Consider the following 16,644-nt stretch of genomic DNA (forward strand, 5'->3'; position numbering starts at 1 on the left):
GCGAAAAACACCGGGAGCAAACAGTACCCTCGCCGGCTTATTAATAGCAAATATACATAAAAGATATTTAATTGGGGGATATACTAATTTATTTATTGACTTACTTATAGGTCTTTGTTTTATCTGTTCGCACTATATGGTGTTTGTACATTAATTAGTAAATGTTTCAACATTTTGTGTCTTTGTCTTTTTTTCGAATAGATTTAATGGTTAGTTGGTGGGTGTTGGGTGGTCTTAGAAATAAGGGTTTCCAAAAAAGAAATGGAATATAAAAAAGTTATAGTTTTTTTAGTGATTTTATGTGTTTTTGGTCAAAAGACCTACGGTGATTCGAGGTAAGCCATGCTTTTGCAATTGCTTTATTTTTTTAATTTAGATTTTTTTTATAAGATAATGTTATTGATTAATATCGTTGATATATCGTTATATCAAAGTGTCCACTAAACTTAATTAACATATACTGCTAAATAATTTAAATTTGTATACGCCCTCTAATGGTGTTTTAACATAATTTAAACTTTATCTCTGAATGTAGTCTCTATGGCCAATTGAGTGACAACTGACAAGTGGCACTTGTATGTTTGTTTCCGTTTCCGGTAAATTTAAATAAGGGTGGATAATTAATATTTCAATCTATAGGCGACCAGCACTATGCCATAATTTAAACTTGATCACAAGAAAATTGAATATTATTTACCGCTAAATAATACTTAAAATTTTTATAAATGCGCGACCACGATCAGTTTGTATAATAATTATTTAAAGATAGTCTTTTATTTAAATTAAATTCCAAGATATTTCATATACTAATATTAATAAAAATAACATTTAATCAGTATAGGACTTGATGTAAAAAGTAAATAAATTAAAAAATCCTGAGGCCTAATATAAGTCGAAACTTTGACAAAATTAAATTTCAAATTACTCTCTTTTTTAGATCTCCTATATTCAGTCTTTTAGACTTTTCTGATACGTCTTTAGATAATCTGTTGTTAATTCCTTTAAGGCGTCTTTATGAGATCACCGATTTCGTCATAATATAAAACTTAATACGTTATTCCAGATATATAACTCTTTCAAGAATAAAACGCAATGCAACCGAAACGTGTCCCGCCTTACAACCCCCAATGGACGGCCTAACACAAGAAGACTTTATGTTAAAACTAACAGAGAGTTGCAGATTTGACCATCTGGCAAGACCACCAACTGATCGACCTCTACGGGTCAATTTCCAAATTGACATGAAACATATCGAAAATGTCGGAAATAACGTAAAAAAATCATCCCTCCTTAAAAGATAATAATAATAAAAGAACATCCCTTTTAGGAATTTAAGTCTCATATGTTCGTGCAAATCAGCTTCAGGGACACCAGGTTACATTTCGCCGACCTGTCTCCGGCCAGGGGTGACATTTTGGGGCAGGATTCTTTGAAAAGTAAGATTTGGGTGCCCCATATTATTATTAAGAATGAAAAGTCTTCGAGCCTTATGGGTCTTGATAGGTAAGATCATTTCTTATCGTTTAACATTCCGATAATATTACATTTATTTACAGAAAGGATGTTTTTATCAAGATTACACCTTTAGGAGACGTAACTTACTCTTATAGAATGACCACCACATTTTACTGCGCCATGGACTTACGCAAGTTTCCTTTTGATCATCAAGTGTGTACCATTAATTGGATGAGTTGTGAGTATTCATTGATCAGTTTCTTATATTGATAAATGATTTCCAATATTCCATATGTAATTTTATATATCAGCAACTTCACACTGCACTAATAGATACATAGATAGATATTTATTGGCATCTTATTCCAAATATATTTATTTCAAATTCATAACAACATAATTAATAGTAAAGAAATAGTCCATACTTGCAGTGGAGTCGTAGGTTAAGGTAAAATGAAAATCCTGCAGTCTCCCTCCACTTATTTATTAAACATTTAGTTGTTTAAAATTCCTTACATGTTTCGGACAAAGTGATGTCCAACATCAGGGGGTACTAAAAGGAAATAGTTCTGAACAAAAGATTAATATAAGGTACACTTACAAAGGTTTAAAATTGGTATTAGATATACGCCCCAGGGTTTATTTCCATAACAAAAAAACTCTCTATTTATTATTATTGTTTTTTTTTTGAATAGTACAGAAAAAACATGGGGGCGTATATCTAATACTAATTTTAAACCTTTGTAAGTGTACCTTATATTAATTTTTTAGGTTTTTTCTGTGTCTGTTTGTCTTTTGTTTGGAACTATTTCCTTGCAGTATCCCCTGATGATGGACACCACTGTGTCCGAAACATGTCCAGAATTTTTAAAAACTAAATGTTTAATAAATAAGTGGAGGGATACTGCAGGATTTTCATTTTACCTTAACATAATTGATGTTATGCCAGCCACGCCCAAATTTTTTAAGAAGTTAAAATCTAGGGTAATAAAAATAAAAATTATAGGATGTTTACAAAATATGTTAGAACAAAGTGGTTTATAGACATTTTGGTTTTCCGGTTCCTTCGCCAAGCTGTTACAGTCTTTCCCTCATTTTTTTCATGTTTGTACAATTATTAATGACATTTTTTTAAAAAGACTCCACTCTGTTACTGTCAAGGGAATTCTCGAAAACTGACAGTACCTTGGCGCTTTCTCAAAAATTTTTGTCAAGCAAAAGGAATAATTTGAAAAAATATTTTGATTTTGGGGAATTGACCGTCATCCAAAAATTCATTAAAAATTCCAATTTTTTGTTGTTGATACTATAGAACTTTTCAAAATTTGACAGTATCCTGGTTCTGTCACCAATATTTTTTTTGTCTAAAATTCTTCCAAGCATCTTTTTCTTGTTATCTGATATGTTTTCTTTTATAAGACAAGACCGGAACTTAATTTGTTAAGTTCTAAATTGAGTGAATGCTACATCCAAATTTTTCAAGAAAATAACATCTAAGCTATTAAAAATTATAGAATTTTTACAAAATATGTTAGAACAATGAAGTTTGTAGATATTTTGGTTTCCTGGCTCCTTCGCCAAATGATGACAGTCTCTTCCTCAGACTTTCCAATATCATGAACTCATTACTGAGATATTTTAAGAAAGACCCCACTCGGTTATTTCAAATAATTTCACCGTCTAAGAAATTTTCAAAAATCGATCGTACCCTGGTGCCTTCAGCAAAATTTTTGTCAAGCAAAACGATAATTTTTAAAACAAATTTTGATACTGAAAAATTGGCCATGAAAAATATGTTGATTTTGGAGAATTGACCATCAGTTAAAGGTACATTAAAAAACCTAATTTTTTTGTTGTTGGTGCAAAGAACTTCAAAATTTGACCATATCCTGGCTCTTTCACCAAACATTTCGCCATGGCAAAATTTCAACATTTTGTCCCTTGACCTATATTGAGTTAATGCCACCCCTAAATATTCCAAATTCGCTTTCTAACGAATTATTAGATATTTTTCTTAATGAGTATGCAAGTACTCTCTGAGGATTTACACATTATATATTTTTTACAAAAAAAAGTGGATCGAATTCCTGGTTAATTCCCGCATAAAACCGAAAACTCCTTTACGTTTTTCTTCTTGACTTAGCTAAGGCTTTTAATACAGTTGCCCACTTGCGAAACTTTTTTCTTTATAAAAAACATTGTTAAATTCCAGGGGCGTACAACGAATCAAACCTGGAACTGCAATGGGCCAAAGACGAGCCCTATGTGATATCAGAAACCCTTCAGCTTACCGAGTTTGAACTGGACAAAATCCGGGTCGAGTATGCTAAAACCACCATCAGTGAAACCTCTGGAAATGGATTCAGTGAGTCTACTATCATTTCTGTTTGCCTCTATAATACTATAACTTATTTTATTTATTTTGTATATAGATGAAGGATACAGCTCCCTTATATTCAAATTTCGTTTAAGACGAGAGGCCGGTTATTATTTTTTGGAGTATTTTCTACCCTCGATAATGTTGGTGATAATGTCTTGGGTGTCGTTTTGGATACAAGCGGATGCCGCTCCTGCTAGAACAACTTTGGGTGATTAGAAAACCTATGATTCAACTTTTTATAATCGCAGATTTATGAATTATGTCATTTTTTAGGTACCGCAACAATGTTATCTTTAATAACGTTAAACGGAAACCTCTCGAGAAACTTACCGAAAGTTTCTTATGTGAAGGCCAGTGAAATTTGGTTTTTCGGAGGGGCAACTTTTATATTTTGTTCTTTAGCCGAGTTTGCGTTCGTTAATGTTATTTGGAGGCGCAAGTGTGTCATCATTTATTTATCAATATATTTATGGTTTTAATATTTTTTTTTAGGAAAAAGGTTGAACTAGCGAAGCCCAGTTCTAAATATATAATTAAGGGGGCGCTCTCTCCCAGGTTGGCTAGGAAAGATTTACGAAAATCCGAGTCGTTTTCTAGTTTTGATTCCAGGCATGGAGGGTCTCACCTTACAGTACACGTATGTATAACATCAAAATAATATTGTACTTAAGGAATATATGGGTAATATTCTATGAATGTTCTCATAAGTCTAACAGAATGATTCAGGAGTATACAATAAGTCTGTGTAAATTCAGTTTTGTGAATAATCCGGTATTAATTTCCAAGGAATATTTATATAAAGTAGTGCACAAAAACTTAATAATTTAAAATAAATGCTAATTTTTCCCTTCTTGGTTTATGTCCTTATTTTTAGTGGCTTCTGGACATATTGCCTTTTATTCAGAACGTTTTTGAAATACAAAAATCTTTCCTATAATTATTTATGAAGATAATTTTCTTTCTTTGAATAATTTTTTTTATATTCTAATTACATCATTAAATATTATCATAAAAAATGAAAACTTGCTAAAAAATTAGTAGGAATCTAAACTACCTTAACTGCCCAAGCCATTAACCTAGAATTACGTTTCTTACCCTCAAATTAATGCTCAGAATCTCCTATAGATTAATAATGTACCCTCAAATTTTCCCTACCATAGGCTGTTTAAATCATCTTTCTAGCTACAATAGAAAAGAAGTTATTGCAAATGTTGTTGAGGGACAGTTAGAGAAAAGACTGTCGGGCCCAACTTTTAACGATATCTCAAAAACTAATAATTTCTCAAGTAAAGTATATGGACAAGTATATAAGTATATCTCCAAAAAAATTTAACGATTTTTAGACCTTGACTGACATAATTGCGTCTAACTAAAAAACTGTTTGAGGTACAAAAATTGTTCTTATATGAAATTATTAAGAAAGATATGCCCCTTCTTCACCCAAGTCTCTTTTAAGAATAATCTAATTAATTCGTGGAATAGTTCCATGAATAGAGAAAATATGCTCAAAAAATTGGACCAAAGGCAAAAAAAATATCTCAACCAAAACTGACCTACTTACCCTAATTCTTAATCATCACTACATTCCAAAAGAGTGAGATAATTAAACTATATAACTATTGGGGTTCGCAGTTAATTTCCCCATTAATGGATCAATTTCGTTACTTTTTAGTTTAACTACAATTGTATCCGAGTGGGTCAAGTGTTCTAGTAAAGTTAAATACTTTTCAATGGTGTATTGGTTCCACTTTTCCGCATATTTATTTAACATAAAATTTAGGTTCTTTACTAGTTTAGAGTTGCAGAGTAATGAATAAAATGCGTCCAAAGAAGCCTGTTTATTGCACCATCGATATTTATTAACAATTGTCAAAGTTGTTTATTAACCAGCTTAAGATCGTTGGGATCGAGGAGGCTGGAGGTAGTTCCAGTTTTCTTGGTTGTAATACCAACCATTCGATAAAACCTTTTCAGGACAACAAATCTTCGGCGGTTTCTGGTTGTCCATCTATGACCATCTTAAATGTACTCAACAATTTAAAAATCACCAAGAATCTATTTTGCTTTAGCATGGGACACATGTAAATGATTAATAATGTATATTGGAGTTATTGAAATTCGTTTATGAGTTTTTAGCCAGACTGTAAGTGCCTTTCCTTGCAAAATTGCTTACTACTAATATACAAGCACTAAGCAAGTCAGAATTAGTAGAAGTAAGCCAGGTAAGCACTTTTAAGTAAGTTAGTCCTCATTTTATAAAATTTCCATGCAAGAGTCCCTAGTTAAAACTAGCAGTATGAGGTCACAAGATATTTTCATTATGGCACCACTTCATTATTTACTTTGTCGCTGTACTTTTCAATGAGATCATACAACAACCCAGAGATTACTTCCTTCCTTGGCCAGAATATTTTTAAGTTTATCCTTTTCCGATAAGGGATTAAATATTTCAAGATACAGAACACACTTTTTAAATAATTCTGAGACTATTTTGGAAAAAGTTTCTGTAACTACATATAACTTGTCGTCCAAGTAGTCTGCCAATTGGTTTAGAAAGCTTGGAAAGAATGTTATTGAAATACTGGTTTCTTTTAAAGGTGCCTTATTTTTAAAATCCTTTCTAATACTGGTTAGACACTTCCTTTCAAGGCAGTTTTTGGTAAGTGCTCAGCAAATTCCTTATAAGCCCTGGCACAATCTTTTAAGCCTTAAAACATTTAAAAGACTAATTTCAAGGTTACAATTCTTCTTTTTCTTTTTTTTTAGGGATCCTCAAATTCCTTAAACGTTCCAACGATTAATCCACCGATGACCAACGGAGAAAACCCGAACCCCAATCCGGACACTTCGCCGCCAACACCGACCCCATCGCAACAGGCCTGGGCGGAAATGACCCCACAGGAAGTGGCGATATGGATCGACCGAAAAGCCCGAATATTCTTTCCGGTTATGTTTTTAATTTATAATTTGTTTTATTGGAGTTTTGTTTATGCCCTATAAGGATCACTTTAATTAATTGCATGCTCTTGTGATATTTCATTCCTATGACTACGCGTTCATGATTTTACTTAGTTAATTATATAGAAGTGTTTCAGTTAGTTAATAAATGATTATTGATTGGAAATATTTGTGGTTTTATTACAGTTCAATCATTTATAAACAAAAGTACAATTTTTACATTTAAAAGTGAAAATACGTTAGTATTAGTCCTTATTGGAGCTTGGGCCGGGAGTTTCCGAGAGTCTGTCCTCGCTTATTGCCCTTCTCATTGTACTGAAATAAAAAAAGGTGTTTATTAATAATTATAGTAAATCAATCCTTGAAACGTATATTTAAACACATTTTGAGTCGACCAGGAAATGCCCAAGACTAAGAAACCTTCTCTTATTTTACTGCAACCTCTTTAATTCTTCAGCTCTTCATAATTGTTGGATTATTATCATGGAAAGTTAAGTAGTGGAGTTTTTACCCACTTTTTGAGATAAAACCGCATCTCAGACTCAAATATTATTTACGATCTTTATGAATTGATGTATCTCGCCTATATTGGGCTCAATTAAGTAACATAATCAATATTTCAAGAAAATCCAAGTCGTAACTGAAAAGCGAAACGCGGAAGAAACTAAAAAAAATTACTTTTTAACGCTAAACTCGGTTTTCTCCCGATTTCTTTTACTAGCTTTCAATTTTTTGTAATAAATTAATATATTATAAGGATAAACACATAAAATCTTCTTAAAAGTTAACTTTGTACCCCATAAGGATTCGTATATTAAAATGAAAGAAAAATCGTCATATTTACTCACTATCCAGAATCTCTAGATCCTGATATTCGTACGGGGGGACTGGGAGGCAAAGGGGGTAACCTCGTGACACCCGGTCTGGTCACAACGTGACCCAACACCTTATCGATATTCGTGTCCTTGTCCTCACCCCCGCTACCCTCCGAAGACGAGGGTGGAGAAATGCTCGGGTCCGAAGTGAGAGTGGGACGAAACATCGGGTCACTATAACTGAGAAATTAATGTTTGTTTAAATAAAAAAACTATGTGATAAAAATATAAAAACTGACATTTTACTTATCGGTGGTAACTTGTCGGGTGTTACTCCCGCAGTAGAAGGGGGATGAAAGTCCGTGTAAGTGGCCGCGTGGATCTCTTGCTGGTACATTTGGTAAAGTTCTTGCAGGTCCGGTGGTAGTTTCAGTTTCACTTCTAGAAGCGTATCTTATAGAGAAGACATTAAAAAAATTGGAATTTACCTTCTATAAGCTGTCGCTGTCTAGTGATGATCTCCTCGCATAGCTGTCTCTGTCTGTCGTATCTTAAAATTAATAAGTCTCGCCTTTTAAGCTCGTGTTGTCTCACTAGTCGTTCCGACTGTAACGCCATTTTATCCGCTTCTAGTTCATGGACCCTACATATTAGGGCTAATATTTCCCTTTCGTCGTCTGACGATAATAATGAGGGTAGTTTCTGTAAAAGAATTACACTTGTTAGGGGTTTATTGTTCAATGGCTATAATGACTATAAAAAAAACGTTTTATCCAGTTAATTTTTCCTGACAACTTTAGTGCTGCTATTAGATTTTTTGTATCAGCAATGGTTTTCCCATGATACTCTTTTATACTAAATTTTTTATGTCAACTGTAGCGGAGTTATTACATTTTTTGTCGCCATTGGTTCTCCCAGAAACAACAAACCTTTATCCTACTATACCTTCCTATCCTACCGTACCTTTAAAATTTTAGAGAACGGTTAATAAAGCACTTTTTACTTCATGGTGGCTGCACTCAAAAAGGAACGACAGATGACCAAGTCCGTTCCAATTCCATAACAATCAGATTTATTGATCTGCATTTTTCTAAGGAGGTTTTCCAGATAAATGAAGATTATTTTTTTTAAAAAACTGATAGAAAAAAACAGCAAACTCTTATGGTTGGTCAGACTGGTGACGCTACTCGGTGCAATATTTACATACTCCCACCAAAATCCCACAATAGGACAAAAGGTGCAAAGATTTACTCGAAAACTAAAATCCCTGTCTTAATTAAGATAATCTACCTAAATTAAGATCTAGGCTAAATTAATGAGTAATACTAAAAGTGAATTTTTCGAAATAGATTGCAGCAGTTACAGTAAAATAATTATATAATGTCGGTAAAAGTTTCGGAAATATTGACGTTTTAGAGCGGTGGTGTCAAAAATGGTGCCTGTTAAGAGGTGACCACCCACTTTAAAATCCAAGAACTCAAAATCTACTTCTATCAAATCTACGACTATTCTCATAAAATAAAAAGAATTATATTCTGATGTACAGGCTTTACAAATGTTGTTTAAGATTAAAACCTATCCAAACAAAAGTTTCAGAAATATTGACAGTGTGTATTGAAAGTGTCGAATTGTAAAAATGACCACCCACTTTAGAGTCTAATATCTTAAAAACTACTTGGACTATTTTTATGAAATAAAAAGAATAATATTCTGCGGAATATGCTTTACAAATTTTATGAAAGGTTGAAACCAGTCCCATCAAAATTTTCAAAAATATTGACGTTTTCGAACGGTCTATTAATAAAGTCTAATGGTAAAGGTATGACTACCCACTTAAAAATCCAGTGTCTCAAAAACTACTGGGACTATTCTCATGAAATAAAAAGGTTAATATTTTGCGGAATACAAATATTATTTATGGTTCAAATGAGTTCCACCAAAAATTTCAGAAATATTGGTCGTATCTAAGAGCACTGTCTCCGGATTTCTCACTCGAAGTCCAATAATATTCTGAGAAATATGCTTTACAAATGTTGTTTAAGGTTAAAACCAGTCCAATTAAAAGTACCTTCATTCCCTTCAAGTGCCTGGAATAATTTTACGAGTACTCGGGAGACTTTTACAGGCAGTCAAACGAACTCAGACTCCTGGAATAGAGCCTTAAGTTACCTCCAAGGGCCTGGAAGGAGTTTGTAATTACTTAGGAGATACTTATAGGCAGTTGAACTTACTTGACTATTCTAATAGACCCTTAAATTATTTTCAAGTGGCCTGAAAGAAGTGTGTGAGTACTTTAGGAGACACTTCCGGGCAAAAAAGTTAAAGTGATTTGGCACCCCTTTACTCAAATCAGTGCAAAATTCTTTCTCTCTTTGTTTACCAGTCGTGTATAGCATTTTTAAGTATGATCTATAGCCAACTCAGATCTTTGGTGCGAAAATTTAAGTATTAACTTGCAGTAGTAAATGTAAGGCATGAGTTAAAAAGAGAACGATACCGTTTCTCCTTCTACTAACCGAGAGACGAGACATTTTCATTCTTTCTTTTTAACTTAAGGCTTTACTCTGTGAATTTCTGTTGTATTATAATTTTATTAATACAACATAATAAGGTATTGCCGCATCCAAGAAAGAAATTTGCCAAGCGTGTATACTCAAGTCCTATTTTTTCCGACATTTCCTCATTTCATATCCGAATTTCTTCGTCTTACCCATTTCGTTGCAACTCCTCGTAATTATTTTCAACCTTGTTTTAAGGGTTTAAATCACCCACTTTAAAACCCCATATCTCAAAAACTATTTGCACTATTCTCATGAAAAAAAAAACATGATATTAAAAAATGTGTTCTTTAACAATATTTTTACACTATAAGCCAATTTAAGACAATTTTGAGGAAATATCAACCTTTTTAGGTAGTGGTGCCCAAAAACAAACAAACTTAAAGCTGACTTCCCACTTTGAAGTCGAACATCTCAAAAACTACCACGACTATTCTCATAAAACAAAAAGCCCGATATTCAGTAAAGTATTCTTTACAAATACTGTTCAGATTTCAAATTCCACAACATTTTTTTAAAATAAATATCGTTGATTTTACTTACGTCTTCCAGTCGCACTCCACGTTGCCTGCAAGCTTCCAACTTCAGTTCAATGTGACCTCTTAACTCAGTCCATCGGTCTTGCTCTCTTTCGATATCAGCCAACTCCCCCCAAGCTTGTTGAACTAAGAAAATATAATCAATAGTAGAACGACCTTAAGTTGAAAACCTACCGGCAGTTTCCTCCTCTGCATCCTCCATATCTGAACTAGCGTTATCTTCGTTGCCTGCTGACCTGAAACCGTCTGCGGTACCTAACCTTCTTCTCCTGAAATTTATTATTAATATATTAGTTAACTCTGGGAGTAGTGTATGTTTTATACCGTATAGTTTGCTGTGTCTTAGCTCTACTCCCGCTAAAATTGTTCTTGTATAGTTTGTTATTTCTCGACTCCCAATGGGAGATTAGTAAGTGTTGACGTTCCGCCTCCATTCCCAAACCTTTAACAATAATAACAATATAGTTTAAATATAAATTAAATGAGTTATTACCTAATAAATGGGCATCGATTTCCATAAGCTTCCTTCGGAGTTTCATTTGAGTTTTAAAAGTATCGACGATTTGCTCCCTTAAGCTTCTTACTTCCGCACTTCGCTGTTCCGCATCGAGTTTATTAATGTCAGCCGAACGAGGTCTTTCCTCTTTCATTTTGGTTTGTAATCTAATTGAAAAAGAACTAATGTTTATACTAGCGCGCGGCAAGTGCCCACTTAACGCATTCTCCGTGGTTTATAATAAAAATTGACTTAGTTGGTTAAGGTCAAAAATTAATTTAATATCCCAGAAAAAGGAGGAAAATTAATAGTACAGTGTTAATATTGTTTTGTATTCTTTCCAGGGGTTTGAGGATTGGATTTTTGAACATGCAGGAATTTCTTTTTTTTTGGCCTAAGATCCTTAATATGGTTTTTATTCATTTCAGGTGGTTAATGAATTTGTATATCTTGCAAGAATTTCGGTAAAACAATTTTTGTTTCTTCAATTTTTCCAAAAACTGCATAAAAACTGCCTCGAAAATAGACCAAAAAAAAGGAAAAAATATCAAGAAAAAATTTATTTATTTTCCTAAATAGTTCCAGATAAATAGTAGCAACTGTCTGAAAAAATATAAAAAATGTACTCAACCTAATTAGTCTACAAGGAAAGGAAAAATTAACTTCCTGGAAGGCTAAAGAATATAAATTTAACTTCTTGAAAAAAAAATATATGAAAAAATAAGAAAATTGTGTTAAACTACATGAAAAAAGCCCAAAAATATACCGTAAATCGTTAATGTAGTTTCTTATTAATTCAATGCAGTTGAAGTCACTAAATATCAAAGATTTCAGAGATTATTAAAAAAAAGAGAAGGTATCCTTAAACAAATTACTCTAGGTAGTTGAAGAATTATTAAATTTTTCAAAAATTCCGAAGAAATATTCGTAAATTGTTTTAGAAAATTAATATTAACAATTACATATCCCAGGAAAATGTTCAAAAATAAACTTCCTAGAAGGCTAAAAATTAACTGAACAACTTTCCTGGAAAAAAACTAAAAATTCACTGAACTTTCTGGAAAAAAAAAATATTAAAAAAATATTCGGCGACCTAAAAAATGAGCAAGAATTCACTGAAACACCAGAAAAAAGACAAAATTTATTTCTTAACCCTGGAAGGGTTTTAAATCAATTTATTTTTTGGAACAAAAGACCAAGAATAAATTTAACTGTCTGGAAAAAACCCAAAAATGTACTCAACTTCCTAGAAAAATATACAAATCTACGGAATTATCTGAAAAAGGGTCAAAAATTAATTCAACTTCCGAAAAAAAAACACCTAAAATACTCAATTACTTAAAATAAAGTACTCAACTATTAAGTACTCAATTACTTAAAATAAAGGCCAAAAATTCTGGAAGGAACCTTCCAAAATTCAATCTATTTTCTTGAGAAAAAAGATCAACAATAAGCTGAATTGCCTGAAAAAGACAAAAATTAACTCAACTCCCTAAACGGCAAAAAAACAACCCAACTTCCTGTGAAAACAGACTAAAAATTTACTTAACTACCTTAAAAAGATCCAAAAATGTACAATTGCCTGAAAAAAAGACAAAAACTAATTAGTAATTCTGGAAGGCTTAAATCGTCCTATTTTTTAAAAAACAAAACCAAGAAAAGGGATCAAGTCTAGGGATTGCAATCCCGGAAGGTTATCGGGATCTCAGGATTTTGAGATTGGTGTCATCAACATATTATTGTCCGTGGAGGGCATTTCAGTGGTTAATATTCGGTCTAAGTATCATTCATCATCAAATATCATAGTTAAACTGTCCACTGTTGACCTCTGCACCTTAATTACCTTACTGGTTTGATACAGTGGCTTCATCAAGAACTTTTCTCTTATATCTTTTTATTTTCTGATATCTACTTTCATTGTTTCTTAAATAATCAATCCTATGCAATAAAATCCTTATATAATTTGACATTATTTACAAATCAAAAAACCTTAAAGTTTTTTGAATTTAAGACATTATTGAACACAATTGAGTTTGAAGTGGTTCTAAAATCACAAATATATGATGTATGGATACCAATACACAGAATCTAGCAAATTGAAGTATATCCCATAGTACAGTCCAATAGTGATAGTATGACATGCACGGAACTGACTAATTGTCGGCATATCAAATATTCCGGACTACTGGACGTTTACCATATTACTGGAAACAAAAATAATCAACAAAGACAAGAAATAAATATAAAAAATAAAATTTGTACAGACTTGGAAGATGTTACTGATAGCTTTGACACCCACTTTTCTCAACTTGGATACAACTGTGCCAAGAAAATAATTTCACCTGCAAATAAGCCTTTAGAGCAAAAACCAAATTTGAATCCAATATTTTTGAACTTCAGAAGTGGGATTAATTAAGGCTTTATATAAACGAGGTGATAAACTTAAAACAATTAATTGTGGATCTATTACATTAATTTCATACATTTTAAAAATATTTGAAATGGCGCTTAAAAGCTGGAAAAAATCTCGTCCAAGAATTTACTCAATCCTGGAAAAAAGGTATTCAGGGCAAAGGTTCAGGGCAGTGCATAAAGCAAGACATATAATTCTTTTTAATTTTAACGTCAAATCACTCGTTGTGTTTTAAGAGGTAAAACTTCTATATGTGCCTTTAGCGTAGGTGTTATGATATCCGATTTGCATGAAAACGAACTCAGGTTCAAATCCCCTCAATAACATATAATTTTATTTTTTTAATATTTGTTGGGCCAGAAACACTTCTAAGGAGGCACTTTACACACTAATATTACCTTGAAATTTCAGCCCTAAGTTCATTTACCACCGTCTGATATTGCGTTACTTGATAAGACACATCTAGAATGTTCCGTTCCACTTTAGTCGATATATTATTGGCCCTAAAAAGCCCTCGATTACTCAAACTTATAAAATATCTTCTACTTTACTTGCCTATCAGCATATATCAAAGTGTTTCTGGATTCGTCCTTCTGATTAGCAGAAGGGCTCACGTGGGCGATCATAACAGTTTTACAATTACCACTCAAAGCTTCTTTTAATAACCTAGTGAGCTTAGAATCTCTATAGTTGACGTATCTGGCGCCCCCTGCTAAGGCATTAATGCAATTTCCCAAAGCCAAAAGTGATCTAAAATTAAAAAACACACTAAATTCTTTTCTATGTTAAGGCAACCAATACACACTTGAAACTAAAATAATCAATTGGAGAGAGTTCCAGTTTGACCTTATTTAAATATTTATTTAAAACGGGTGGATGTATTGTATGTGGAATCTAAGGTGTAATTATGTGGTTCATTATTCATGCAATAAAGGAATTGCCAAATTTATTATTTACCTGTTTATGTGGGCTCCTTCTTGGAGTCTTTTTCCGCGATTTTTGGTTTTGTTCGCTCGTTCGGATCCTGCCAGATCTATCATGAACAGTCTGCCCTGTTTTATTCTCATTCTTAAATGGTCCTTTTGGTTCACCGGGGTCGTATGCCTTTAAGAAAACAATTAATTTATTCAAGTTTTGTTACGTAAAAAGCATATAAAGGAGATTAAACAACTGGATAGTATTATAGTATTGGTCTAAGAATAGTACAATACAGCCAATATTAGCCTTGGATCTATCATAACCACATGATCACAGAACTCAATTTTTTGAACACCCATACAAGTCGTTTTTTATACAATTTTAGATCAAATGTTTTGTTTTATTATGGACGTAAATTCTCAAAAGTACGATGAACTCGAGTAAACACTTGTTTTATATTATAAGAAATAGACAATGATTTATCGTCTATATAAATATATGGGGGGAAAAAGTTTCGTTTTTGATAGGTTTTTGTTCTTTTTTTGCTTTGCTGAATAGAAAGGTTTTAATAAGTTTAGTCAATCAATAAATCAGGGTGTTCAATACTTCACAATACAGTACTTCAGGTTCATCATCAGCTTGATTAACATACCGGTAGGCTCAACTCAGATCTTGCGTGCCCAAGTCTATGTATAACTTAATGTTCCAAGGCTTAGCCTATGATTTTCTATATGAATTGGCCTGTCCTATATATGGTTTTTAAAAGTACAATACTGTCAATGTTAGTCTTGAATCTATCAGAAGCCCAAGATAAGAGAATTCAATTTTTTGATGTATTTATAAAAGAAATCTTATAATATTTTTAGATGGAAAAAATTTGGCATCTTCTTAGTGACACCTCTGGCAACGCATAAGTCTTTTACTTTTTATACATTAAAAAAAAACAATATTCTGTTTTATTAACGTGCTAAAGAGATAACGAGGTATTTTATTATTAAATCAAAAATTAGTGTTAATTTTTGTCATAAATTATTACCGACATAAATTCCCAGACTTGTTATGCTATGGAATTTTTTTATACTATTATGCCAAATTTCTTCAAGTGATCAAAAGACCAATGATTTCTAGATTTAAAGTCCATTGATCATCAGTCTAAGGTTGTTTTACGTATACATGAGTCTCCACCAATCTGTATGAAAAAAATAATCGAAGATTCAGACTCGCCATCAGCTTGATTAACGAATTTGAATTCAATTATACCGGTCGGATCAACCCAGGTCTTGTGTGTGAAAATCAACGAATTAACTGAAACAATAACAAGTCCCAAGGTTTTGCATATTATATGTTGTATAAACTCGCCGGACCTGTATATGATTTCTATGGCTTTTTTCGTTTTTGTGATCAAAAAACCATGTACCATCCCAATAATCCTTAGACTTAAGCCTCATTGAACATCTTTGGTACCTATTAGATCGACCTATTCAAAAACAGTACCATATAAAAGGTCAACAACAACTGTTTAAAGTCATTAAATTAGAAACTCTTTGACTGCTTAACAACATTTTTCAAAGAATATTTCCTTAAATATTTTACTTTTGTTTCATAGGAATATTTCTACTAGTTTTTTCTGGATATTTGGGTGTTAATTGAGTGATATCTTAAGAATCCTTCTTAGACAGTTTTACTTAAAAAGGCGAATATTTCCAATCTATTACTGGGAAAACTTTGACTGCTTGACAACATTTTTTAAGGATATCTCTTTAAATATTTTACCTTTAACTGTATACAAATATTCCTATTGGTTATGCAGATATTAGACTTAACATTAAATAAGTTATATTAACGTTTTTAGTAAGTAATTAATATTTCTTCCGGGCAGTTTTTTGACTTTCTCCGGTAAATCAATTTCGGCGGCCATCTTGGCTCGTCACGTCACACATTGTGACCGTTTGCTTACTAATGCATAATCGATCACGTGACATGACAGTCTCAGGTGTTATACAGAAAAGTGTCCACCAATTCGTCATCAGCTTATTAACAAATTTGATATAAATGATATCGGTCGGGTTAATTCAAGTCTTGCAAGTTAATACGTAGACTTGCGCACAAACC

At 32.5% G+C, this 16,644-nt stretch overlaps 2 protein-coding genes across 2 annotated transcripts in view; one reads left to right on the forward strand and one right to left on the reverse strand.

Moving 5' to 3' along the window:
• On the forward strand, positions 1–6,961 carry LOC126737903 (pH-sensitive chloride channel 2-like). Its single transcript, XM_050442989.1, has 9 exons — positions 1–335; positions 1,064–1,271; positions 1,328–1,503; positions 1,557–1,693; positions 3,668–3,820; positions 3,888–4,043; positions 4,109–4,274; positions 4,328–4,472; positions 6,602–6,961. Exons 1-9 carry the CDS (start codon positions 262–264, stop codon positions 6,833–6,835), a joined length of 1,449 nt encoding a protein of 482 aa, XP_050298946.1. The 5' UTR covers positions 1–261; the 3' UTR covers positions 6,836–6,961.
• Positions 6,946–16,644, reverse strand: part of LOC126737904 (kinesin-like protein KIF19) — a 23,482-nt gene continuing 13,783 nt past the window's right edge. The window contains exons 6-16 of the mRNA XM_050442990.1: positions 14,572–14,718; positions 14,170–14,364; positions 14,013–14,117; positions 11,199–11,368; positions 11,030–11,147; positions 10,880–10,974; positions 10,710–10,831; positions 8,097–8,310; positions 7,908–8,049; positions 7,642–7,848; positions 6,946–7,108 (exon numbers count right to left, since the gene is read on the reverse strand). Of these exons, the coding sequence (XP_050298947.1) occupies positions 7,039–7,108; positions 7,642–7,848; positions 7,908–8,049; positions 8,097–8,310; positions 10,710–10,831; positions 10,880–10,974; positions 11,030–11,147; positions 11,199–11,368; positions 14,013–14,117; positions 14,170–14,364; positions 14,572–14,718 (1,585 nt within the window). The 3' untranslated portion in view covers positions 6,946–7,038. The remainder of the gene's footprint in view (positions 7,109–7,641; positions 7,849–7,907; positions 8,050–8,096; positions 8,311–10,709; positions 10,832–10,879; positions 10,975–11,029; positions 11,148–11,198; positions 11,369–14,012; positions 14,118–14,169; positions 14,365–14,571; positions 14,719–16,644) is intronic.

This window comes from Anthonomus grandis, chromosome 6 (genome assembly GCF_022605725.1).
Source record: "Anthonomus grandis grandis chromosome 6, icAntGran1.3, whole genome shotgun sequence".
Taxonomy (NCBI): Eukaryota; Metazoa; Arthropoda; class Insecta; order Coleoptera; family Curculionidae; genus Anthonomus; species Anthonomus grandis.